This window comes from Dreissena polymorpha, chromosome 6, assembly GCF_020536995.1.
Source record: "Dreissena polymorpha isolate Duluth1 chromosome 6, UMN_Dpol_1.0, whole genome shotgun sequence".
Lineage (NCBI taxonomy): Eukaryota > Metazoa > Mollusca > Bivalvia > Myida > Dreissenidae > Dreissena > Dreissena polymorpha.
Window position 1 is genome coordinate 3,254,583 of NC_068360.1, and position 25,576 is coordinate 3,280,158.

At 36.9% G+C, this 25,576-nt stretch overlaps 2 protein-coding genes across 2 annotated transcripts in view; one reads left to right on the forward strand and one right to left on the reverse strand.

Annotated features, from left to right (window-relative positions):
* LOC127833219 (uncharacterized) overlaps positions 1-25,576 on the reverse strand; it is a 1,273,891-nt gene that overhangs the window by 587,803 nt on the left and 660,512 nt on the right. The gene's annotated exons all lie outside the window — the stretch shown is intronic.
* Positions 1-25,576, forward strand: part of LOC127833218 (unconventional myosin-XVI-like) — a 179,130-nt gene that overhangs the window by 49,920 nt on the left and 103,634 nt on the right. Inside the window, exons 18-26 of the mRNA XM_052358375.1 lie at positions 1,020-1,122; positions 2,730-2,816; positions 11,802-11,937; positions 13,447-13,516; positions 13,748-13,897; positions 14,679-14,772; positions 18,961-19,113; positions 21,702-21,795; positions 23,336-23,471. Of these exons, the coding sequence (XP_052214335.1) occupies positions 1,020-1,122; positions 2,730-2,816; positions 11,802-11,937; positions 13,447-13,516; positions 13,748-13,897; positions 14,679-14,772; positions 18,961-19,113; positions 21,702-21,795; positions 23,336-23,471 (1,023 nt within the window). The remainder of the gene's footprint in view (positions 1-1,019; positions 1,123-2,729; positions 2,817-11,801; positions 11,938-13,446; positions 13,517-13,747; positions 13,898-14,678; positions 14,773-18,960; positions 19,114-21,701; positions 21,796-23,335; positions 23,472-25,576) is intronic.

The following is a 25,576-nucleotide window of genomic DNA, read 5'->3' on the forward strand; positions in this document are numbered from 1 at the left end:
TTACCCAATAAGACTCTGTCCATGTGGTATTACCCAATAAGACTCAGCCCATGTGGTATTACCCAATAAGACTCTGCCCATGTGGTATTACCCAATAAGACTCAGCCCATGACGTGGTATTACCCAATAAGACTCTGCCCATGTGGTATTACCCAATAAGACTCTGCCCATGTGGTATTACCCAATAAGACTCAGCCCATGTGGTATTACCCAATAAGACTCTGCCCATGTGGTATTACCCAATAAGACTCTGCCCATGTGGTATTACCCAATAAGACTCTGCCCTTGTGGTATTACCCAATAAGACTCTGTCCATGTGGTATTACCCAATAAGACTCTGCCCTTGTGGTATTACCCAATAAGACTCTGCCCATGTGGTATTACCCAATAAGACTCTGCCCATGTGGTATTACCCAATAAGACTCTGCCCATGTGGTATTACCCAATAAGACTCTGCCCTTGTGGTATTACCCAATAAGACTCTGCCCATGTGGTATTACCCAATAAGACATGTTTCCGGGCTACCGACTTTTGAATTGGCTTGCCCGGGACTCACCCCAGAAAATGGGCAACCACTTATACCTGTATCAGCCCATGTGGTATTACCCCTGTGTTGCTCCTTTGCTTATGCAAATGGCATTGTATCAGGAACATGCTTAAGTCAATATTCATAGACTCATAGAAAATATAATTTTTCATCAATTTTTGAGACGAGTTTGACCATCATACTCAATTTGGTGTACACAGAAGTTTTTTAGTTAAGTCTGACTCAACCCTGAGTTTGCATGGTAATTTGTGCATGTTTTGATAGCTGAGATTTGAGATTGTTTATGAGCCAACACAAATTTTAATTACTCATCTGATTGGAAACTGCAAGTTTCATCTTCTGAGTTGAGCTCAAATTGTTCATGATATCAGATCCGTTTCTTCCTTAGTAATATGGCAAGTGTCTGTACTCATTTATCCACTGTATTCACATGTGCATCCCTATGCATCCTCTGTTGCCATGCCTCTTGCAGGACATCACAAGCATGCTTCAGATTCTCTCCATTGTTTTACACCTTGGGGAGATCTCCTTCAAAGGGGTCGGCAATAACGATGCAGCAGTCATCAGCAATCAAGGTATATGATGGTTGATTTAATAGAGCCCTTCTGGGAATACTGTCTAAATGCATGTTGGGAAGACACTTTCCGCTTTCACAAAAAAATTCATTTGAAACAATTCTCTTTGAAATTAAAATCCAGTCTGGGCGGAAAGTGGACTGCACAGGCTAATCTGAATTGACACTTAATGCACATGCATTAAACCCAGTTTTCCTAGAAAAAGGCTTATTATAAAATGTTGTTTACATTAATTTTCATTATCAGGATCAGGAGTATTTGTTATCCCCCGCCAGAGGCGGAGGGATATTGTTTTGGCGTTGTCCGTCCGTCCGTCCGGCCGTCCGTGCGTCTGTCCGTCCGGCACTTTTGTGTCCAGAGCCATATCTTGGAAGTTCTTTGGTGGATTTCATTTAAACTTGGTATGAGTATATATATGCATAAGAGGATGATGCACGCCAAATGGCATTGTACACCATCTGTTAAAAACAGACTTATGGCCCTTTGTATCTTGAAAAAATGCTTTTTAGTGTCCGGAGCTATATCTTGGAAGTTCTTTGGCGGATTTCATTGAAACTTGGCATGAGTATATATATGCATAAGAGGATGATGCACGCCAAATGGCATTGTACACCATCTGTTAAAAACAGACTTATGGCCCTTTGTATCTTGAAAAAATGCTTTTTACTATAGGCAATTTTGTGTCCGGAGCCATATCTTGGAAGTGCTTTGGCGGATTTCATTTAAACTTGGTATGAGTATATATATGCATAAGAGGATGATGCACGCCAAATGGCATTGTACACCATCTGTTAAAAACAGACTTATGGCCCTTTGTATCTTGAAAAAATGCTTTTTACTATAGGCATTTTTGTGTCCAGAGCCATATCTTGGAAGCGCTTTGGCGGATTTCTTTGAAACTTGGTATGAATATATTCCCGCGCCATAAGTGGAGGGATATTGTTTTGGCGTTGTCCGTCCGTCCGGCTGTCCGTCCGGCACTTTTGTGTCCGGAGCCATATCTTGGAAGTGCTTTGGCGGATTTCATTTGTGTTATTGTCCTCCGTCCGTCCATCTATCATTATGTTCATCCGTCCAATTTGCACCCATCCTCAAACAAAGCATATGTTGCGGGGGATACCTTGGGCCTTTCAGGCCCTCTTGTTAGATCTTAAATGTGTTGGTTTTTTATATGTCATATATTAGACTTATAATGCAAAGGCTTATCTGGGATGACACTTTGTGCATTAAACCCAGTTTTCGCAGAAAAAGGCTTATTCAATGATGTTGACATTGGTTCTTAAATTTATTGATTTTTTATATGTCTATATTAAACTTCAGATATAAATGATCTTTGTAATTGGTTTGGGTAATTGAGTGGACCCACAAAAATCCACAAAACGTTAAGTTACAGGCAAATCACCAACAAATCTTCCAGCTCTTACGCAATTTTCCTTTCAAATTTAGGTATCTTCTAACCAAAAATATTGTCTATGTAGAAAGTGTCTTTCTGTGCAGACTGCACAGGGTAATCTGAGACAATACTTTTTCACATGAATTTGGCCCTGTTTTTCCACAGGGAGGCTTATATATCTAGCCTGTTAAATTACCCATACTGTTGTTTGCAGATCAGCTGCAGTGTGTGGCTGACATGCTGGAGGTGTCTGGCAAGGAGCTGGGGTCGGCGCTGGTGGCCGACTACACCATGACCAGAGGTACACAAAATAAGCTCATTGAGTTGTTATAATGATCCCGTTCAATATCCATAGTTATAACACTTACTAGAAGTACACAAAACAGCTCCACATGTTGGCATAAATGGAGGCTCTTTCTGGGAAAACGGGGCTTAATGCATGTGCATTAAGTGTCATCCCAGATAAGCCTATGCAGACAAGGATGACACTTTTCCTTTTTTTTGTACTTTTATGCTCCCCCAAAATTTATTTTGGGGGGAGCATATAGTCGCTGCTTCGTCTGTCCGTCCGTGTTTCTGTGTGTCCGTGTGTCCGTCCGTGTGCACAATTTTTGTCCGGGCTATTTCTCAGAAACTTATGACCGGAATTCAATGAAACTTTATGGGAAGCTTCACCGCCAAGAGGAGATGTGCATATTGTCAGCGGGTTCTGGTCGGATGATTTTTCACAGAGTTATGGCCCTTTGAAATTTTCCATCAACTGTATATATAGTGCAATTCTTGTCCGGGCTATTTCTCAGCAACTAATGACCGGAATTCAATGAAACTTTATGGGAAGCTTCACTACCAAGAGGAGATGTGCATATTATCAGCGGGTTCTGGTCGGATGATTTTTCACAGAGTCATGGCACTTTGAAATTTTCCATTAACTGTACATATAGTGCAATTCTTGTCCGGGCTATTTCTCAGCAACTAATGACTGGAATTCAATGAAACTTTATGGGAAGCTTCACTACCAAGAGGAGATATGCACATGATCAGCGGGTTCTGGTCGGATGATTTTTCACAGAGTCATGGCCCTTTGAAATTTTCCATTAACTGTACATATAGTGCAATTCTTGTCCGGGCTATTTCTCAGCAACTAATGACTGGAATTCAATCAAACTTTATGGGAAGCTTCACTACCAAGAGGAGATGTGCATAATATCAGCCGGTTCTCCTCGGATGATTTGTCACAGAGTTATGGCCCTTTGAAATTTTCCATTGTACATATAGTGCAATTCTTATCCGGGCTATTTCTCAGCAACTAATGACTGGAATTCAATGAAACTTTATGGGAAGCTTCACTACCAAGAGGAGATGTTCATATAATCAGCCGGTTCTCGTCAGATGATTTTTCACAGAGTTATAGCCCTTTGAAATTTTCCATTGTACATATAGTGCAATTCTTATCCGAGCTTTTTCTCAGCAACTTATTACAGGAATTCAATGAAACTTTATGGGAAGCGTAACTACCTTGAGGAGATGCGCATGTTATTTGTGGGTTCTGGTTAGATGATTTATTTAGAGAGTTATGGCCCTTTGAAATTTTCAAGTTGCTAAACCTTCCATCGTATTATTTTGTCCAAAGTTTTGCACCTCAAGACATTTCCTTTTATCTGAATATATAGTGCAATATTGTGACAAAAAAACAACTTTGGGGAGCATCACCCGTCTCCGACGGTTTCTTGTTTGTGTTAAGGAAGTCTCTTTTTAGGGAAAAATTCAGTTTAAGTGAAAAGTGTCATCCCAGATTGGACTGTGTGGACTTATTTGGGATGACACCTTATGCTTATAAGTCCCCTATCGTTGAAACCTGAGGGACTTATGGTTTGCACTCTGTGCGTTGTCTGTCACACTTTTCTGGATGATGCAATAAATTTAAAAGTTCTTGAAATCTTCATATTTTTCATGAAACTTGAAATATGGACAGATGGCAATATGGAGATTATGCACGTCATTTCATTTTGTTCCTACGTCAATAATTCTGGTTGCTATGGCAACAAATAGACTAGAAATATTAACAAATAGACTTGAGAAATATTGCTGAAAATAGTGGATCATGCGATAACTTTTAAAGTTCTTCATATTTTTTCATGAAACTTGAAACATGGATAGATGGCAATAAGGAGATTATGCACGTCATTTCATTTTGTTCCTACGTCAATAATTCTGGTTGCTATGGCAACAAATAGACTAGAAATATTGCTGAAAATGGTGGAGTTTTACCGGTAGGGGACTTATATTGCTTTGCAATAGTCAATGATCATTAAGCCCTGTTTTTGCAGAGTGAGGATCATTGCCTCGTGAAATATCAGAAGCTGTTATGAATTGACTTACTTCAAAATTTGCAAGATGTTGGATAAAAAACTGATATGGCAGTTCAGACTAAACTTAGCCTGTATAAATGTTTAAATACACATACTATATTAACAACAGGGATCATATTTTTTTCGGTTTTGTCGGTCCTAGACCGATTGGGGTCATGAAAGACCGATTGAAAATCCCAAACAGTCTGTCCGATTCTGTTTGCAAAAATTTCCATGTCATGAAATGGATTACACAGTGCACAATGTCATGCTGACTCACCCAAATGACATTCTTATCTTGATTAGGTGAGATAAACGATCCACTGCAGTCTCAAAACCGGTCAGGACCGGTTTATTGCACGTCCGACCAAGAATAAAAAACTTGTGAACAGCGGATTAAAGACGCGTCCGAAATTAATGAGGGTGTCTGCTAAGGTGACTGCGCGCACTGGTTTAATTATAATCGGTCTTCGATGTTAACTGATGTGCATGTGATACAAAACAATATGTTGCGATTGTAATGTATTGTTATCACTGTAAACTGTAATGGATTTAATAATATCTGAGATAGAAGTAAAAAACAATTCTAACACGGCACATGAAAACTTTCATATAAACAAAGAAGAAAATCGTCTATGTGTTATTCTGCAATAATTATGGGCGGACCGTATACACTGAAAGCACGTGCTGTAACTAAACAAAACATGCCAATACATTTCCTCCAGCGTAATAATCTGGTAATATAATGTATTATGAATGTAAATCGCGGATCTGATCAACAAAACAGCCGACAGTTATTTATATGGGCGGAACTTCACATAAAATAGTACAAAAGAAAAATAATATACATTGTATAAATCTTAAGTAAAAACCGTGTTAAAATCGAAATATTTTGTGTACTTTATAGTTTGTTGTTGAATAACCCACGACCGGAAAATTAGATGCGTGGTTACAAATCACACTTCGCACTCGTGATTTAATCCCTACACATCTAAACTATCGACCGTAGGTTATTTGACAACAAACTACAACATACACAAATTATTTCTTAATTATTTGGTTTTGTTCTTGTCAGTAGCCAACCTACGCACAGACATTTGTTTGGCTAAGTGCATGTTTGTAAGCTATTATGGAGTCGAGACCGATTTAAAACATTGTTATTGACTTACGCAGATTAATATTATTGACAACGATAAAAAAAAGTCTGATAAAACAGCACACGAAACAACAATGAAATAGCAAATGATAAAACCAGTTGAGAAAACTCGTATGTTCCGTTTTTAAAAAAATGCCTAAGAGAATTTTTTTCCCCATTTATATCCAGAACGATTGATGTTTCGGTAAAATATGATCCCTGATTAACAATAATTCTTTGAACAAAAATTTCATTGTTACTTAAAATGAATCAGTCTTGTTTGTACATGAATAACATTTCGTTTTCCCCAAATCATGGAGATCCAGATAACAACTAGTGTCAATGATCTGATGACAAACTTTTTGTTTGTTTCTTGACCAAAGCTGACTTTCAAAACTTTACAATGAGCAAAATGGGGAATGTCACTCAAGGATAAATTACCAATTTCGGTTATATATTTAAGCTCATAATAGCTCATGGTTGCATAATACAATTACCTTATTATTTACCCCGGATGCTAAATAACGGGACATATGCTAGATTCACCTTTGACCTATGCCTGTCTGTCAATCTGTCCATAGACACAAACTTGTGTGCAGGCATTCATCTAAACTTTACAATTCACAATATGCAAACTGGTATGGGTTATTCCTTATGATATACAGTTAAGCATGTGAAGTTTTTATCTTTCCTTAGTATATAAGTAATGCCCCTTTTTCTACTTAGACCTTTTATAACATCTTTATTAGCTCACCTGATTGCTCAGGTGAGCTTTTGTGATCGGTCTTTGTCCGTCATCTGTCCGTCAGTCCGTTCGTCCGTCGTCCTCATTTGTTTGTAAACATTCTACTGGGCACATTTCTTGTCCGATCTTAATGAAACTTGGTCAGGCGCTTTGTCCCAATGATATCTCAGTCGAGTTCAAAACTGGGTCATGCAGGGTATAAAACTAGGACACTAGGTCAAAAAGAAGAAAAACCTTGTAAACACTGTAGAAGTCACATTTCATGCCCAATCTTCATGTTACTTTGTCAAAATGTCTCTCTTAATGATATGTTGGTTGAGTTCAAAAGTGGTTCCGGTCCGTTGAAAAAGATGGCCGCCAGTGGGCGTGGCGTTTTTCCTTATTTGGCTATAGAGAAACCTTGTAAACACTCTAGAGGCCACATTTCTTGTTCGATCTTCATGAAACTTGTTCAGAAGATTTGTCCTAATAATACCTCAATCGAGTTCGAAACTAGGTTATGCTGGGTAAAAAACTAGGTCACTAGGTCAAAAAAAAGAAAAAACCTTGTAAACACTGTAGAAGTGACATTTCATGCCCAATCTTCATGTATTCCTGTCAAAATGTTTGTCTTAATGATATGTTGGTGGAGTTCAAAAGTGGTTCCGGTTTGTTGAAAAACATGGCTGCCAGTGGGCGGGGCAGTTTTCCTTATTTGGCTATAGAGAAACCTTGTAAACACATTAGAGGCCACATCTCTTGTCCGATCTTCATGAAACTTTGTAAGAAGATTTGTCCTAAAAATACCTCAATTGAGGGTGAAACTGGGTCATACTGGGTCAAAAACTAGGTCATGAGGTAAAAAAAAAGAAAAACCTTGTTAACACTGTAGAAGTCACATTTCATGCCCAATCTTCACGTTACTTTGTCAAAATGTTTGTCTTAATGATATGTTGGTTGAGTTCAAAAGTGGTTTCGGTCCGTTGGAAAACATGGCCACCAGTGGGCGGGGCAGTTTTCCTTATTTGGCTGTAGAGAAAGTTTGTGAACACTCTAGAAGTTACAGGTTTTGCCCAATCATCATGAAACTTGGTCAAAACATTGGTTTTATTGATATCTCGGACAAATACGAAAATGGTCCAGATCGGTGAAAAAACATGGCCGCCAGTGGGCGAGGCAGTTTTTTTCTATATGTTTATAGTGAAAACATGTGAACACTCAAGAGGTCACATTTTAAGCCCAATTTTCATGAAATTTGGTCAGAACATTTGTTTCCTAGATACGAAAGTTGAGTTCGAAAATGGTTCCGGTCTGTTGAAAAACATGGCTGACAGGGGGTGGGGGGCATTTTCCTTATATTTATATAGTAAAAAAAGCTTGTGAACACTCTAGAAGTCACATTTTTTGCCCAATCATCATGAAACTTGGTGAAAACATTGGTTTTATTTATATCTCAGATGAGTTCGACAATGCTCTCGATCGGTCTAAAAACATGGCCGCCAGGGGGTTGGGGCAGTTTTCCTTATATGACTATAGAGAAACCTTGTGAACACTCTAAAAGTCACATTTTTTGCCTAATCATCGTGAAACTTAGTCAAGACCATGGTTTGATTTATATCTCGTAAAGTTGGAAAATGGCTCTGATCGGTGAAAAAAACACACTTTTTAGCTCACCTGATTGCTCAGGTGAGGTTTAAGGATCTGTCTTTGTCCATTGTCCGTCCGTCCACATTTGGTTTGTAAACTCTCTAGCATTCACATTTCTCAAGCATGCTTTATCAAAGTTGATGAGAAGCTATATGAACACAAGATCTCAGTCAAGTTTGATAATGAGCAAAATCACATAATAAATGCCAGAATTATTGCCCTTAGATTGTCAAAATGTTCATGATATTATACAAAATCCTTGTAAACACTCTAGAGGTCACAATTTTGTTTGAGATTTTATGAATCTTGGTCATAATATTTATTTTTGTAAGCAAAGTTTGATGTTTGGTCATGAGGTTCAAAACTCCATACGCCAGAGTTTTGGTTCAATAATGATGAAACTTGACCAGGATGTTTGTCTGGACAATATCTAGGTCAAGTTTTAACGTTTGGTAATGTGGGGACAAAATTTAGGTCATAGGGTCTAATCTTACAAAAACCTTGTAAACACACTAGAGGCCATAGTTTTGGTTCAATAATGATGGTACTTGACCAGGATGCTTTCCTTGATGATATCTAGGCAAAGTTTGACATTGGGTCATGTGGGGTCAACATCTTGGTCACCAAGTCAAAATCTTACAAAAACTTTGTAAACACATGTAGAATTAGCATTACTTTCAAATGTTTGCATTGCAAAAAACCCATGCAAATGGACAGTACTCAATCATAATTAATCATATGCTCACACTGCAAAAGTAAACAGAAGAGAACCAATCTAATATGCTCTAGAGTACTGAATTTTCAACTACCGGTAAGCAATGAACAAGGCCTTGTAAAAAAAGGTGAGAGAACTAGGGCCATCTTGGCCCTCTTTTTAACACTAAAAGCAGACTATTTTCGGTGGAACCACATGGTCCACAATTGAAATATTTTGTAACAGTATGTAATATTGTATGTTTGTCTTCTGTAAACTTTTCTCAAATGATGCCCCTAGGGTAAACACTGGACACGCCCTGGGGGTTCACAAGGTTAATATACACTTTTGCACACCAAAACTTAAAAAAAAAATTCCTCTGAAACTACAAGTTCTTGTGATAGGTTAAGTATTTGGTATACAACATAGTATTGTGGTCCTCTACAAGTAAGTTTTTTTCTCAAATCTTGCCACTATAGGGTCAAAATTGGCTGCACCCTAGGTGTCACATGATTGATTTAGACTCATATCAAAATAATGTACAAATCTTTTTCTCGTTAATATCTTTTTCTCTCAAACCATGTTTGTATTTTGTATATAAAATTGAGTAAATGTCCTTAATGTTAAACCATGCGTCTGTGGTCAAAACTGTCTATGTCCTAGGGATGACAGCAATTGTTTTTTATCAACTTCTTACATAATACGTCATGTTGCATAGGGGAATATTCTTGCCACTTGTATGACAAGCTTTAGTTCTTCCCTGGAAAAACAACCGTAGGTTGACAGAAATGCAGAGAAATCTTTTTTGTCTACTGGTTAGTTGTTGTCAACAATCTAATGCAAACGGTTTTGCTTTATGTTGTTGTTTGGCCTTCAAGGATAATCTTCAAACCGTTGTCATCAAACATGAGCTCTTTGCTATTTGTGTTATTTTTATGCCAGTGATACCTTTAGTATTCCGTATTTAGATTTTTGCTTGTTCAAATAATTATCTTGGTGTTGAGTTGTAATGAGATGACAGGAAAACATAATATTTTAATACTCTTGTCAACATGCCTAATTAAAATGTGAATTGGCTTTCGATCATGTTGGAAATGTTGCTAGGCATTCACATTAATAGCATTGGCCTTGGTATTTAAAATGTCCATTATTGGCATCAAGCATGTTTAATTGAATGTATTCCATGAGTGCTGTGGGGTTGTTTTCCTGCTTTTATGAGAGAAATACCTTAACAAATAAGGAAAGAAATTATCTCCAATTATCTCCAATTGCTAGTGTATTCATAAAAAAGTCATTTTATTTCTGGCAATTGTGTAAATAATTGAAGGCGTAAAAGTATGATTGTGAACACTGATAGTGACCTTGAAAACAGATTCATTTGCTACCTGTATATGTGTTGATATGCATGTAATATAGTTTATTAACAAGGTTCCAATTATGGCTATTATTGCTCTTGTTTGTATTTGTGTATTTCTGTTAAAATATTTCTATCCAACTTCATATTTAATGTTCCGAAATGTCAGTTTTAGTTTTGTGCACCCAAAATTGTTTATTGTAGGCATTGCATCATATACCAAAATTGGTATTCAGTTATATTTACATTTTCATTGAAAGGAATATTGGAATATTTGAATTATGAACTAATGTGTATATTCTTTTAACAAATTATGTTTTTTGTAAATATTGACTAAATGAGTAAATCATGTTGTTTTGTTACAGTTTTTAAAAGTCAAAGGCAAAGGTTAAAATTACAAATAATAGCAATAATAGTTAACTACTGTCATGAGTAACTGTGTATTACTGGCACCCATGTTATACAAAATGGACCATTGAAATGAGTGTATTTGGCTAGTGTTTTGTAGAAAACTGTCTTTAAGTTAAGGAAATCTACTTTCTACATTGGGAAAGTCTGTTGTTTTAAAGATCAATCATTAAATAGAATATTTGAATATTCAATCAGTTTCTCCATCCCTAGTTTATTGTCATTGATGGTTTGTACATATATGTTTGTAATTGAATTGGTGATACATATATTGCTATTGGTGGTATTTAGGAATGTATGTTGCTGCATGGATGGTATGTATATATGAATATAGTTTTATTTACATATGTATGTAGTTGCATTAGTTGTATGTACATTTATTTATGTAGTTGCATGGTATTCTTGACTGGCTCTTATTCATAATACATCAAATGTATATTATATTTTCGGTAATTTAAGCAATTTTTTGTTAAGGGTTATTGCTTTAGATGGACATCTTTTTTTGCAGGGTTTACTTCGCCAAATTTTAATTGACAAGAATTTACACAATTTGTTCTTACTGTAACTTAATGAATGATGTTATGTATGAGAGTAATAACGAAGAACATGCAATTACAAACGTATTTTAAGCATGTATTCTTGGATAATGGTGACAATATGAACCTCATTCTGGGAAAACTGGGCTTAATGCATGTGAGTGATGTGTCATCAAAGATAAGCTTGTGCAGTCCACACAGGTAATCATGGACGACAATTAGCTCTTTTATGGTATTTTTGTTTAAAGGAAGTCTCTTCTTAGCGAAAATCCATCCAGTGAAGGCGGAAAGTGTTGCTCCTGATTTGCCTTGTGGACTGCAACGGCTAATCTATGACGACTCTTAATGCACAAACATTAAGCCCTTTTTTCCTATAATGAGGCTCATTTGAGCCCGACATCTGCATGTCATAGCCATATCGCATGTTGTATGGTGGTCAGGTGAGCAGATCAAGAAGGAGCGCACAGTGGAGCGAGCGGTGGACTGCAGGGACGCCTTGGCCAAGACACTGTATGCCCGCTTGTTCAGCTGGATAGTCAATGGCATCAACCAGCTCATACAGCCTGGAGACCAGGGGTAGGCTACCACTGTAGCGATTCTAATAAGGCTTGGGGAGGGGAGGCATAGCTTTCAAATATGGGAAAATTAGTATGTGATAACCAAATCATGCCTCAGGGCTTTTTAAAACTGGCCATGTTCCAGGGTCACATGATTTATATAATATAAACTTATATAGAAATAACTTCAAAAATTGTCTTTAAAACTGCAAGGTTTGGAGTTTAAAAACCAAATTTGAAGATAACTTTTGCACAATGTAACTGATATGTGATTGATATTTTAAGGGATAAGTATCTTTTTGTGGGGGAAAAGTGCATGAGTTTCAATAAATTTGACCCAATATTTAATTAAAAGTTGGGAACCTGTTTCATAGCAAATCCTCAAAATAACATACATATATATATATATATATAATATTTTGCTTGAGCCATAAATAAATATAATTAAATATGCTGCTGCTTGAATTGCTGACTTTATTTAGAAATCAATTTTGACTATAACAGCAGTACATAAGTATAAAAAAAGAAAGAAATTGTTTTTATGAATCATTTCAAACAGGACAAAAAGTGAAGTAAAAAGATTCTGGTAAATTTTTATCAAATAGTTTTGTATGACAGATGTTGATGATGCTTCTTTGAGGAAACAGCATGCAGATTTTTTGTGTGTTTTTTTTTTTATGATATATTGCATTCATACCAGTTTAAAATGCTTCAAATATCATAATCCTGAACTGCAGCTTTTGAATGTTTCTGTTTTATGTAATCTGCAAAAAGTATAAAATAATCAATAAAACGTTTTTGGAAACATTGATATCAGTTTCACTTTGAAGAATTCACTGACTTAATTTTTTTTAATAACAAGGGGAACCTGGTTATATTGGTTAGAATAGGTGCATCGGTTTGAAGATGTTGCCTTAAAAGTACATGTATTGTTGGCCATATTTTGTGTCATTTGCATGAGTGATCCTTCCATTTGTTTTTGTTTGTTTTGTTGCATGCTTGATACCATTTTTACAGTGATGTTTCAACAATTTAATTTATCCTCTTTGAAAATGGGGCTTAATGCATGTGCGCAAAGTGTCATCCCAGGTTAGCATGTGCACTCTTCTTTTATGGTATTTTTTGTTTAACCCATTGCATGCTGGGAAATTTGTCATCTGCTAAAATGTCATCTGCAGAATTTCTAAAATTAGCATTTTCTTCGATTTTTTTCAAAGAATACTATCAGAATAGCAAACAGTTTGGATCCTGATGAGACACCACGTTCTGTGGCGTCTCATCTGGATCCAAACTGTTTCCAAAGTCCTTCAAAATTCAATTCCAGCAGTGAATGAGTTAAAGGAAGTCTCTTCTTAGCGAATGAATGACCAGTTTAGGCTGAAAGTGTCATCCCAGTTTAGCTTGTGCAGACTGCAAAAGAAAATCTAGGCCAACACTTTGCACTTTGGGAAACAATTCAAAATGAATAATTCTCTAGTGTAAATTAATGTGATGTAAATACATTAATTTATGTTTTCGTTTCTTTTAGAATGGACCTGCAGATAGGGATATTGGACATATTTGGTTTTGAAAACTTTCCTGTCAACAGTTTTGAGCAGGTATGTTCATGTTTATCGTAATTTGTCTACTGTGTTTTATTATAAATTACATTCTATTGAAATCCCAAAGGGGATACTGTCCTCATAATGTGTTTATGTTAGTCCTAAAGCCAGTTACAAAGGAGCATAGCATTCTAATATAAGCTGTGAAAACAGGTCTTTTTCCCTATGCAGTCAGAATAGCTCCAGCTCAGACTTTTTCCGCTCAGACTTTTTCAGCTTTGATTTCAGATGTGTATCAATGTGGCCAATGAGCAGATACAGCTGTACGCCAATGAGAACATCTTCAACAGTGAACAGCAAGACTGCCTGTTAGAAGGTGTCCCATTGGTCGATATCAACTACGTCAGCAACCAGGAGATTCTGGACGTATTTCTTGAGGTGAGACTTTGGGGCTGTTGATTATTCTTTCGAGCACTTGTATGACTTTACAAAAAAATTAACCAGAAACCATCGTCCAGGCTTAAGAAAAGATATTTAGACGTGCTTCAAATCAATCAAAACACGTTCATACACATTTATGTTTCTGAGTGATATGTAAGTTACTCAGCACCAGGGCCGGTATTCGCAAACCGATTCATAAACTTAAGTCTAAAACAAAGAATATTCTTAAAACTTAAAAATGCTGTAATTACTTGAAAGTCAAGTCCAGCTTGGCAGTTAACACTGTTTATTTTATAATTCTTGGTTAAGAACAACATATTAATGATTTAAGCACCATTTTTAGCCTGTAGGTATGCAAACTCTTGAGATATTTATATTAAGTGTAAGACCATTCTGTAATCTTAAGTCTGAGAATAGGTTGGTGAATACAGGCCCTGGCTTAGTCCTTTCCCCCACTCAGAAGCAATGTAAAAATGGCAAACAGCATAAAACCAAAGCAGACTGTGAGTAACTTGCAGTCTGTTCAGGTTTTATGCTGTTTGCTGCTCATCAGTATCTAAGGGTTGAAAATGAAGCCTTTAAAACTTGAATCAAGTAAGAAAGGTCTTAAAATAAGTTTTCTAAACTTTCAAAGAGACTACAAATGCATGAAAATGCATAACTAAGTGGTAAAGGGTTAGACAAATCATAAGTGTAATGTCAATAGTACCCCACTTGTGCAAATGCAAAAAACCCCCACAAAACACCACTCCCATAATTTATGTTGTTGTTGTTTCAGAGGCCTACGGGCCTGCTTGCCATACTGGATGAGGAATCTTCATTCCCGAAGGCCACTGATAAGTCCCTGGCCAGCAAGCTCCATAGCAACGTTGGTAAGCAATCAAGTGTATATGAGCCTTGTCATTAGAAAATGGGTCTTATGTCATCACAATCTGTTCAGAAGCTAAGCTGTCCACTATATAGAGAATACTAGGTTAGCGTTGAATACAGAGAAGTTTATGTTGCGAGGCTAAGAACGCCGGAAGCGCGAGCCTTGGCGAGCGCTTTCGGTGTTCGAGCCGAGCAACATAAACTTCTCTGTATTCAACGCTAATCCTAGTATTCTATTTGATTTTTTTTACAATGTGACATTTAACATTAATAGATCTTATAACCTTAACAATAATTTTAATTCAGTCTTAAAAGCGCTTAAAATCTAACGAATGTAACCGTGCGTAGTGATATACATGTATTTGTTCTGGTACGCAAATTGTCTTTACAAAATTCACACACAAACTGTAAAACAAGTAAAAATATTACCATATGCCTCGATTCAATTTTACTCAGTATGCGAAATGTAACACATCACGACCACCAAAAGAAGATTTTACTTTACTATAATTCATTTTATTTTCGAAAGAAAATGATCAAAATCCAATATGGCAGCGATTAATTGCTCCTGACAAAATGATGTTGATGTCAACATACATGTACACCATCGACGACCTTGACAATTTCGACGAGTAAACAGAGAATTGCAGCGACTGACACTTTATTCAGGCTGTCAAGCGGTCATACTTTTTCCTACTTTTTCCTACTATTTCCTACTTTTTCATCAGGATCCTACTTTTTCCTATTTTTTTACCAAATCTTCCTACTATTCCTACTTTTTCATTTTCAATGGAGAATTTTTTTTTTTAAAGAGTTTATTTAGTAAACTTGCAGGATAAATGAATCTATGGCATGACTGTATCCCTGTTAATGTGCATTCATCTAGATGAGACCTGACAACCCATGCTGACTGTCTGCTAGCACCTCTTCAGGAGCATAAATATTTATTTCTTATGTAACTTTTAAAATTATTGACAAGTTTTTTGAAGTAACAATAGTGCCTTGCTTACTTCCTTAGCATTTGTACACTGCAGACTTCACTACCTTACACAGTACCCAGTGATGCAAGAGCATTGTTTATTCCAGTTTTATTTTGTTTCCATTGACAACAATTTGACCAAACCTTATGCATGTTTACATGATATTGCTGTTTGGAATGTAGAGATATAGAGATACATGTATTGTATGAGTGGTTATGTAATATGGAATTTATTACACAAGTTATTGGAAAAAGATAAAACTGATGCTTTGCAGAGTTTTCATCATTTACAAATATAATGTAATAAATTCTGTATTACATGTGTACATGACAACGGATATGATGTTCTATTGATATCATAGGTACATCATGCTAAGTAATTAAAGATAAATGCACAGAGCCTAAACGCCCTGATACATTTTTATGCTCCCGTTAGGGTGGCATATGGCAGTTGTACTGTCAGTCCTTCTGTTTGTCTGTCTGTGTGTCCGTCCGAAAACTTTAATATGGGCCATAACTTTTGCAATATTGAAGATAGCAACTTGATATTTGGCATGCTTAAGGATATAACATGCACAATATATTACCATTTCGATACACAGAAGACCTCTAACCACTTATTTGATGATACACCAAAATGAACAGCATCTAATTACATGTATACTTCTTTAACAGGGTAGCTTTGCTTGAAACTTAATTATCATAGATACACTATAAGTGCTAAAATGCCTAGTGGGAAAACAAAGTTTAACCCTTCATGGATGGAGAAGTGGGACAACAGTGAAAAAGCACTTGGATCGTGGTGCAAGAAAGATACCGGCAATGAGTTTGCAAGATATTGTACTGTCTGAATGAAGTCCATCTTGTAGTAATTCTGGTGCTAATTAATTGATAAGTCATGCAGATGGATAAAAACACAAGGAAAACATGAAATACATGCATGATAATTCACAAAAGCGTTTGTTTGGAAGTGCCCCAAAGCCAAGCAGCTCTCAGGGTGGTGGGGATAAATCTATCTGTATGCAAGTACATTCATCACATAAGGAACAGGTACAAAAGGCTGAAATCTTTTGGGGCCTTAAGGTAGTCTAAAAAAATAGTATTATGTATTCCTACTTTTGAGGGAAAAGTTCCTACTTTTTCCTACTTTTTTCCTACTTTTCTTGCAAAAGTAGTTCCTATTTTTTCCTACTTTTTGAAAAAAGGTTACTTGACAGCCTGTTTATTTGACTTAATATACAGGGCAATACGTTTTCCGACTTCGGACGACGAATTTAAGGACACGCAGAACGTGTTTTTTATATAATATTATGGGTATGCCGTGTGTGATATAGCAGATGCATCAATGGCGCCCATGTTAAAATCATTTCCCCGAGTACAGGGAACGACAAAAGTACAAAAAAAAAAAAACACGTTCGAACTAGTATCTTACCTTTATATATCCTTTAAAATCCATCTAATAATCCATTTAACCCAATAATTGAGGATTTTGCATCTAGGGTCTTTAATAATTATCAGCATAGTTAAATAAAGACCCTTATGCCATCCTATCACTATATTCATTTATGAACTCAATAAACTTTCTTTTTGTCACACGCTACATCATGTACTCTACATTACTGCTGTTAAAATGAATCGGAGCAGTTTATCAAATTATAGCCGTTGGTAAACTCGGTTGCATTTGCAGATTTCTGCATACAAACATAATTATGTTTAAACTTGCACAATGTTTTATTTGTCTATGGTAAATGCCCTTATTGTACAAAAAAATAATTTAATATATAAATACACAAAGAATGGAAAACATTCCATTACACAACAGATAAATGAGTGGATAATACCCGTGTACAAATGGGACGTTCCGAATTCCAGTGTGGTGCTATTTTTACCATCTTATACTTTACACAGCTCTATGCCTAAGGTTAATTAAATCGGAAAGCAAATATTGCAGATTATTTATGAATGGTGTGATATTTGTACATTCTTAAATGTCAAAAGTATATGCATGGATTATAAACAATGCACATTGCACGAAATAAGGAAAATGTGATAAATTGACAATTCAAATATGTCGATATCCAGTACATGTACATGTAAAATAAGTTGCGTTTAAAATAAATTTTTAATTTTTGGGGGGGGGAAAATGATGCAATAAGTATGTCATTTTATGACGCCATCAATCAGCTGATTCATTATACGGATGGCGAAAAACTATGTCATATGACCAGATTTAAAGGTTGAAAGTCATATAATTTTGAAGCAAAAGTTTTCTCGACTTTATTTCTTATGAAAAATCATTCAGTGGTAAAGTAAAAAGTAGTCCGTGCACACGACAGGTACTGTATATCCCACAAGGTTGAATACAGGCTAGTATATTCCATAAGGTGTTATACCGTCAATGTCGCATTGAAAATGGGATAAAAAAGGTTTCATGGTCTCATTATCAGACTGAGTAGCTCTTAACGAAACTGTGCAGATGGGCAGGCACGGCTGTGCTGGAGCCATTTTTCATTACACGGGTCATATCAACTAAAACAAGCTCAAAACATTTGTTTTTATTTATCTTAAATGTATTTGAGAATAGTTAAAGTACAAAAAGTATGACCGCCATAGGATTTTCTTAAATAACTGTAATGAAACCTTGTGAACTGTTTAGAAGCCACAGTGTTTGAAAATGGTTCTGATCCGTTGAAAACATGACCACCAGGGTAGGGCAGTTTCCTTGTAGGGCTGTTGTTGAACCTTGTGAACGCTGTAGAAGTCAAATTTTTTTGTTATCATCATGAAACTTCCTATTAACATTATTTCTAATGATATCTCATGTATGCCCCCAGCATATTCAGAAGCATAAGGCAATTTTTCTGTCCATTTGATGGTTATGCGTTCATTTGTCCATTCATACAAGGTTGACAAAAAATGACACATTTCATATAACATCAATTCTGCTCCCTGCAAAGCTTTTATACTTGAATTGCTGATGTCTTGGAACACTATCAACATACCCATGTCTCCTGAACACATGGTGACCTTGAGATTGACCTACTTTTTACTAATGCAGCAAATCAAAATTCTTCAGGTTAACCCTAAATGACGTGTTTTGTTTAACATCAATTCCGCTATGTACAAAGTTCTGTGTTTTTGTTAAATTTTGCTTTAGATAAACAATTCAGTGTGATTCAGTTAAGAAAATTTATCAATAAATATGTTACAGGTAAGAAGCACGGTCGCTACTACAAGACGCCACGTGATGGAGGTTTGTGCTTCACCATGGTTCACTATGCAGGCTGTGTGACGTACGATGTGCGGGGAATACTGGAGAAGAACAGGGACATGCTACCTAACAGTGTCCTATACACCATGAAAAGTGAGGTTATCCCATGGTCACTCAGATTAGCATTTTGACCTGTTTGTAGGCCGTAGAAATTCACATTAAAGTAAAGACCTTTCTTAATAGATTTATGATTTAAAGGCTTCATTTCCGACCTGAAGATACTGATGAGCAGCAAACAGCATTAAACCTGAACAGCCTGAGAGCTGTTTAATTTTATGGTGGCTGCATATAGCCATTTACACTTTGATTTTGAGAAGAACAGGTTTAAAGAAAGGGGTTGTAAGTAATAGTTTCTTGACAAAACATTGTATTGCCGAGTGTTTGCTGGCAAGTTCACATTAATACACAATCATTTGAATTTTGCCAGCAAACAGCAAGCAACTATCAATTTATTACTTGTGTTTTTTCTGCTAGCCACAGGCTAAAATAAGCCACAATATTGAAATATGCAAACATATGTTTTCATTGAGACACAAGCAAGTAGTTGCATATACAGTTTTTTTAATGAGCCACAAGTTGGTAGTAACACAGCTTCTTGTGCTTATCCAACTAACTAAAATCTGGCATTGATGCATTTACTTGTGTTTTACAAGCTAGCAACAAACTGGTCATTTATACTGTTTTTTACCAGCTAGCAACAAGCATTTAGTTCAGTTTTTGCAGTTATGTACACAGCTACTTTTGTTTTCCCTATCAAGTTGCACATCTGCTTTTGGTTTCCCAGCTTTTTACACAGGTACTTGTATTGTCCCACCTTTTAACACTTCCACTTTTATTTTCCCAGCTTGTCCCACATCCCCATGTGATTTTCAAGCTTGTTTAACATCTGCTTGTGTTTTCCCATCTAGCTTCACAGCTACTTGTTTTTCCCAGCTAGTTACTCATTTGCATGTATGTGTTTTTTCAGCATGTTACACAGCTGCATGTGATATCCCATCTAGTTACACAGCGACTTGTGTTTTCAATCTAGTAACATTGCTTCTTGTGATTTCCCAGCTAGTGACATAGCCACGTGTGTTTTCACAGCTTGTTACACAGCTTCTTGTATTTCCCAAGCTACTTAATATACAATTACTTTTTTTTGGCAATATAGTAACACAGCTGCTTGTATTTTCCAATCTACTAACACTGCTTCTTGTGTTTTCCAAGTTAGCTACAAATGGCTTGTGTTTTCCCAGCTAGTTACACATTTACTTGTGTTTGCCCAGCCATATACACTGCTTCTTGTGTTTTCCCAACTAGATACACATGTACTTGTGTTTTTCAAGCATGTTACATATGAACTTGTGTTTCCCAATAAGTAACACATCTATTTGTGTTTTCCCAGCTAGTTGCACATCTGCTTGTGTTTTCCAAGCTAGTTACACAGCTACTTGTATTACCAGCTGGTTACACAGCTAGTCGTTTTCTCAGCTAGTTACACTGTATCTTGTGTTTTTATGCCCCCAGAACATATGCCCCCAGAACATATAGGTTCTGGGGGCATATTAAAATCGCACCGTCCCTCAGTCAGTCAGTCAGTTTGTCCATCTGGATAAGTTTCCGCTCAATAAGTCAAGCAATTGTCATCAGATCTTCTCCAAACTTCATGAATATGTGTAAGGCTATAACATCTAGGTCAAGTTCGATAATCCACCCATTTGACCCAGACACTTCTGAGTTATGGCCCTTGAATTATCATAAAATTGGGATTTTTCTTGTTTCCACTCAATAACTCGAGCAAATGTCTTAGGATCTTTACCAAACTTCATGAAAATGTGTTAGGTTATAAGATCTAGGTCAAGTTTGATAATCGGCTAAATTGCCCCAGACACTCCTGAGTTAAGGCCCTTGAATTATCGTAAAATTGTTTTTTCTCGTTTCCGCTCAATAACTCGAGCAAATGTCATCTGATCTTCACCAAACTTTCTGAAAATGTGTAAGATCATAAGATATAGGTCAAGTTTGATAATCAGCCAAATTGACCATGACACTCCTGAGTTACGGCCCTTGAATCATCGAAAAATTGAGTTTTTTATCGTTTCCACTCAATAACTCAAGCAATTGTCATCGGATCTTCACCAAACTTCATAAACATTAGTAAGGCAATACAATCTAGGTTAAATTCGATAATCGGCCAAATTGACCAAGACACTCCTGAGTTACGGCCCTTGAATCATCGAAAAATTTAGTTTGTTCTCGTTTCCGCACAATAACTCAAGCAATTTTCATCGGATCTTTACCAAACTTCATAAAAATGTGTAAGGCAATACAATCTAGTTCACGTTATATAATCAGCCAAATTTACCCAGGCACTTTTGAGTTATGGCTCTTGAATCATCAAAAAATTGCGTTTCCGCTCGAAAAATGCTCATAACTTATATGTCGCTTCACATGTAAATTTCATATTTGGTATGCATGTGTATATGGACAAGGCCTTTCATTACGCACACAAATTTTGACACCTTTTACCTTGACCTTGAACTTAGGGTCTGGGTTTAGGTTTCAAAATCTGCATTTAGGTTACGAAAAAGCGTTTTTTGGGGGCATATGTCTTCCGATGAAGACAGCTCTTGTTCCAGCTAGTTATACATCTGCTTGTGTTTTCCCAGCTAGTTACACTGATACTTGTGCTTTCCCAGCTAGCAACAAGCTGCTGATCAAGGAGCTTTTCCAGTCACGTGTCACCAGAACGGGCTCTCTGGCTCCCAGCGCTCGACAGCAGAGGTCATGCAGGTATTCACTCATATATGATGCCATGTGGAATAATAACATTCTATATAATATTCTTCATTGACATTGACCTGTATTTTCTTTAAGAATATAACACTGTTTTAAACCAATGCTGAGTTATTGAACCGTTTATTTGTACCGAAACAAAAGTCAGAAATAGTTATGTTATAAATATAAATAAATATTTTTTTTAAATATTTATGCCCCCCCTTCGAAGAAGAGGGGGTATATTGTTTTGCTCATGTTGGTCCGTATGTCCGTCCACCAGATGGTTTCCAGATGATAACTCAAGAACGCTTAGGCCTAGGATCATGAAACTTCCTAGGTACATTGATCATGACTCGCAGATGACCCCTATTGATTTTGAGGTCACTAGGTCAAGGTCACGGTTACCCGAAATAGTAAAATGGTTTCCGGATGATAACTCAAGAATGCTTAGGCGTAAGATCATGAAACTTGATAGGTAGATTGATAATGACTCACAGATGTACCCTATTGATTTTCAGGTCACTAGGTCAAAGGTCAAGGTCACGTTGACCAGAAATAGTAAATAGTTTCCGGATGATAACTCAAGAACGCTTATGCCTAGGATCATGAAACTTCATAGGTAGATTGATAATGACTGGCAGATGACCCCTATTGAATTTCAGGTCACTAGGTCAAAGGTCAAGGTCACGGTGACCCGAAATAGTAAAATGGTTTCCGGATGATAACTCAAGAACGCTTATGCTTAGGATCATGAAACTTCATAGGTACATTGATCATGACTCGCAGTTGACCCCTATTGATTTTCAGGTCACTAGGTCAAAGGTCAAGGTCACAGTGACCCGATATAGTGAAATGGTTTCCGGATGATAAGTCAAGAACGCTTATGCCTAGGATCATGAAACTTGATAGGTAGATTGATCATGACTTGCAGTTGACCCCTATTGATTTTCAGGTCACTATATTAAAGGTCAAGGTCACTGTGACCCGAAATAGTAAAATGCTTTTTTGAGGTTATAGTATACAATTCGATTAGTTTTCTCTTTGGTAGGTTTACCAATAAGAGGCTGCCTGGCTGGTCACCAAAATGCTATAATGCCCTCAGTGGAATTTTCCATATTTATTAGCTCTACTGCCAAAGGCAGAAGAGCTTATGGGATGGCTTGGTGTCTGTGTGTGTATGTGTTAGACATTGTCTTGTTTATCCGATGAAGTCCACAGTTTTCATCCGATTCTTTGCAAACTTACTCAGTGTCTTAAAATTAATGAGGACTCGAACCCTATTGATTTTCAGGTCACTGGGTCAAAGGTCAAGGTCACAGTGACTGGAAATAGTAAAAACTTGTTTATCCAATAAAGTCCACAGTTTTCATCTGATTCTTTTCAAACTTACTCAGTGTCTTTATATTAATGAGGACTCAAACCCTATTTATTTTCAGGTCACTGGGTCAAAGGTCAAGGTCAGAGTGACAGTGTTTAAAGCAGTAAAGCGATTCAGGCCCTCATGGGCCTCTTGTTCAAATATGCAAGTATATGATCCTGCTTGTGCATATTTTAGGGCGACTGTCAAAAAGTCCTCGTCGCCATTTGAGTTCTTCCGTAAACTAAAGGGAGGTAACAGAGATGCAAAGAAGCCCAACAAGAACATTTCAGTGGAGAAGAAAGGTCCTTCTACAATGGCATATCATTTCAGGGTAGGACTATTTGTTGCTTTTGCTTTCCAAAAAAGTCTATATGAACTGTGTTCTGAGAAAAGAGGGCTTAATGCATGTGTGTAAAGTGTCATCCCAGATTAGCACAGGTGAATCAGGGACCACACATTCAGCTTTTATGGAATTTTTCATTTAATGGGAGTTTCTTTGAAATAAAAATCCAGTCAAAGCAGAAAGAGTCGTTCCTGATTAGCCTGTTCTCAATTGCACAGACTTATCTGGGGCTACGCCTCATGCACATGCATTAAGCCCAGTTTTCCCAGAGCACAGTTTATCACAGAGTCCTGCTAATAAGTCGCAATTATTGAACTTAAAAACAAATGCTCAAACACATTGGTAGAGTGTTAGGTTAGTTTATCTGGCTGAACATTCACAGATATATTATTTCACATGCCTTAACATTCACAGCTAGAGTTAAGTGAAATTGCTTTTCTTAAAATTCAAAGCTAGAGTGTTAAGTAAATTCACATGTCTTAACATTTACAGCTAGAGTGTTAGTGAATTCACATGTCTTAACTTTTACAGCTAGAGTGTTAAGTAAATTCACATGTCTTAACATTTACAGCTAGAGTGTTAGTGAATTCACATGTCTTAACTTTTACAACTTAAGTGTTATGTCATTTTGCATTTCTTAACATTCCCTGCTAGTGTGTTAGGTGAATTTACATTTCTTAACATTAAAGTGGCCTTTTCACGTTTTGGTAAATTGACAAAATTGAAAAAAGTTGTTTCAAATTCACAATTTTTTTTTTTAGGTATGATATTTGTGAGGAAACAGTAATACTGAACATTTACCATGGTCTAATATAGCCATTATATGCATCTTTTGACGATATAAGAACCTGAAAATTATAAAGCTTTGCAACGCCAAACAAATTAGTTATTTGGAGAGTTCTGTTGTTGTCCTTATATTTTTTGAAACTTCGAGGATTTGTTATATAAAGTATCAAATGCATCACATATGGCATCATGAACGATGGCCGAGAGGTCTAAATGGGAGACTCTTTACTCCAGGACTCCAGGGGTCAGTTGTTCAAGCCCGCTGAGGATTACCTTTTTTTCTTTTTATGCCCTCTTAGAAGAAGAGGGGGTATATTGTTTTGCTCATGTAGGTCCGTCCGTATGTATGTTCGTATGTCCGTCCACCTGATGGTTTCCGGATGATAACTCAAGAACGCTTATGCCTAGGATCATGAAACTTCATAGGTACATTGATCCTGACTCGCAGATGCCCCCTATTGATTTTCAGGTCACTAGGTCAAAGGTTAAGGTCACGGTGCCCCGAAATAGTAAAATGGTGTCCGAATGATAACTCAAGAACGCTTAGGCCTAGGATCATGAAACTTCATAGGTACATTGATCATGACTCGCATATGACCCATATTGATTTCCAGGTCACTAGGTCAAAGGTCAAGGTCATGGTGATCCGAAACAGTAAAATGGTTTCCGGATGATAAGTCAAGAACGATTCGGCCTAGGATCACGAAACTTGACAGGTACATTGATCATGACTCGCAGATGACCCCTATTGATTTTGAGGTCACTAGGTCTACAGTCAAGGTCATGGTGACTTAAAGAAGTAAAATGGTTTCAGGATGATAACTCAAGAACGCTTATCATATGGCTAGGATCATGAAACTGCATAGGTAGATTGATCATTACTCGCAGATGACCTCTATTGATATTCAGGTCACTAGGTCAAAGGTCAAGGTCACGGTGACTCGACTTAGAAAAATGGTTTCAGGATGATCACTCAAGAACGCTTACGCCTAGGATCATGAAACTTCATAGGTACATTGATCATGACTCACAGATGACCCCTATTGACTTTCAGGTCACTAGGTCAAAGTTCAAGGTCACGGTGACTCGGACACACTAAAATGGTTTCCGAATGATAACTCAAGAACCCTTACGCCAAGGATCATGAAACTTCATAGGTACATTGATCATGACTTGCAGATGATCCCTTTTGATTTTTAGGTCACTAGGTCGAAGGTCAAGGTCACAGTGACAAAAAACGTATTCACACAATGGCTGCCACTACAACTGACAGCCCATATGGGGGGCATGCATGTTTTACAAACAGC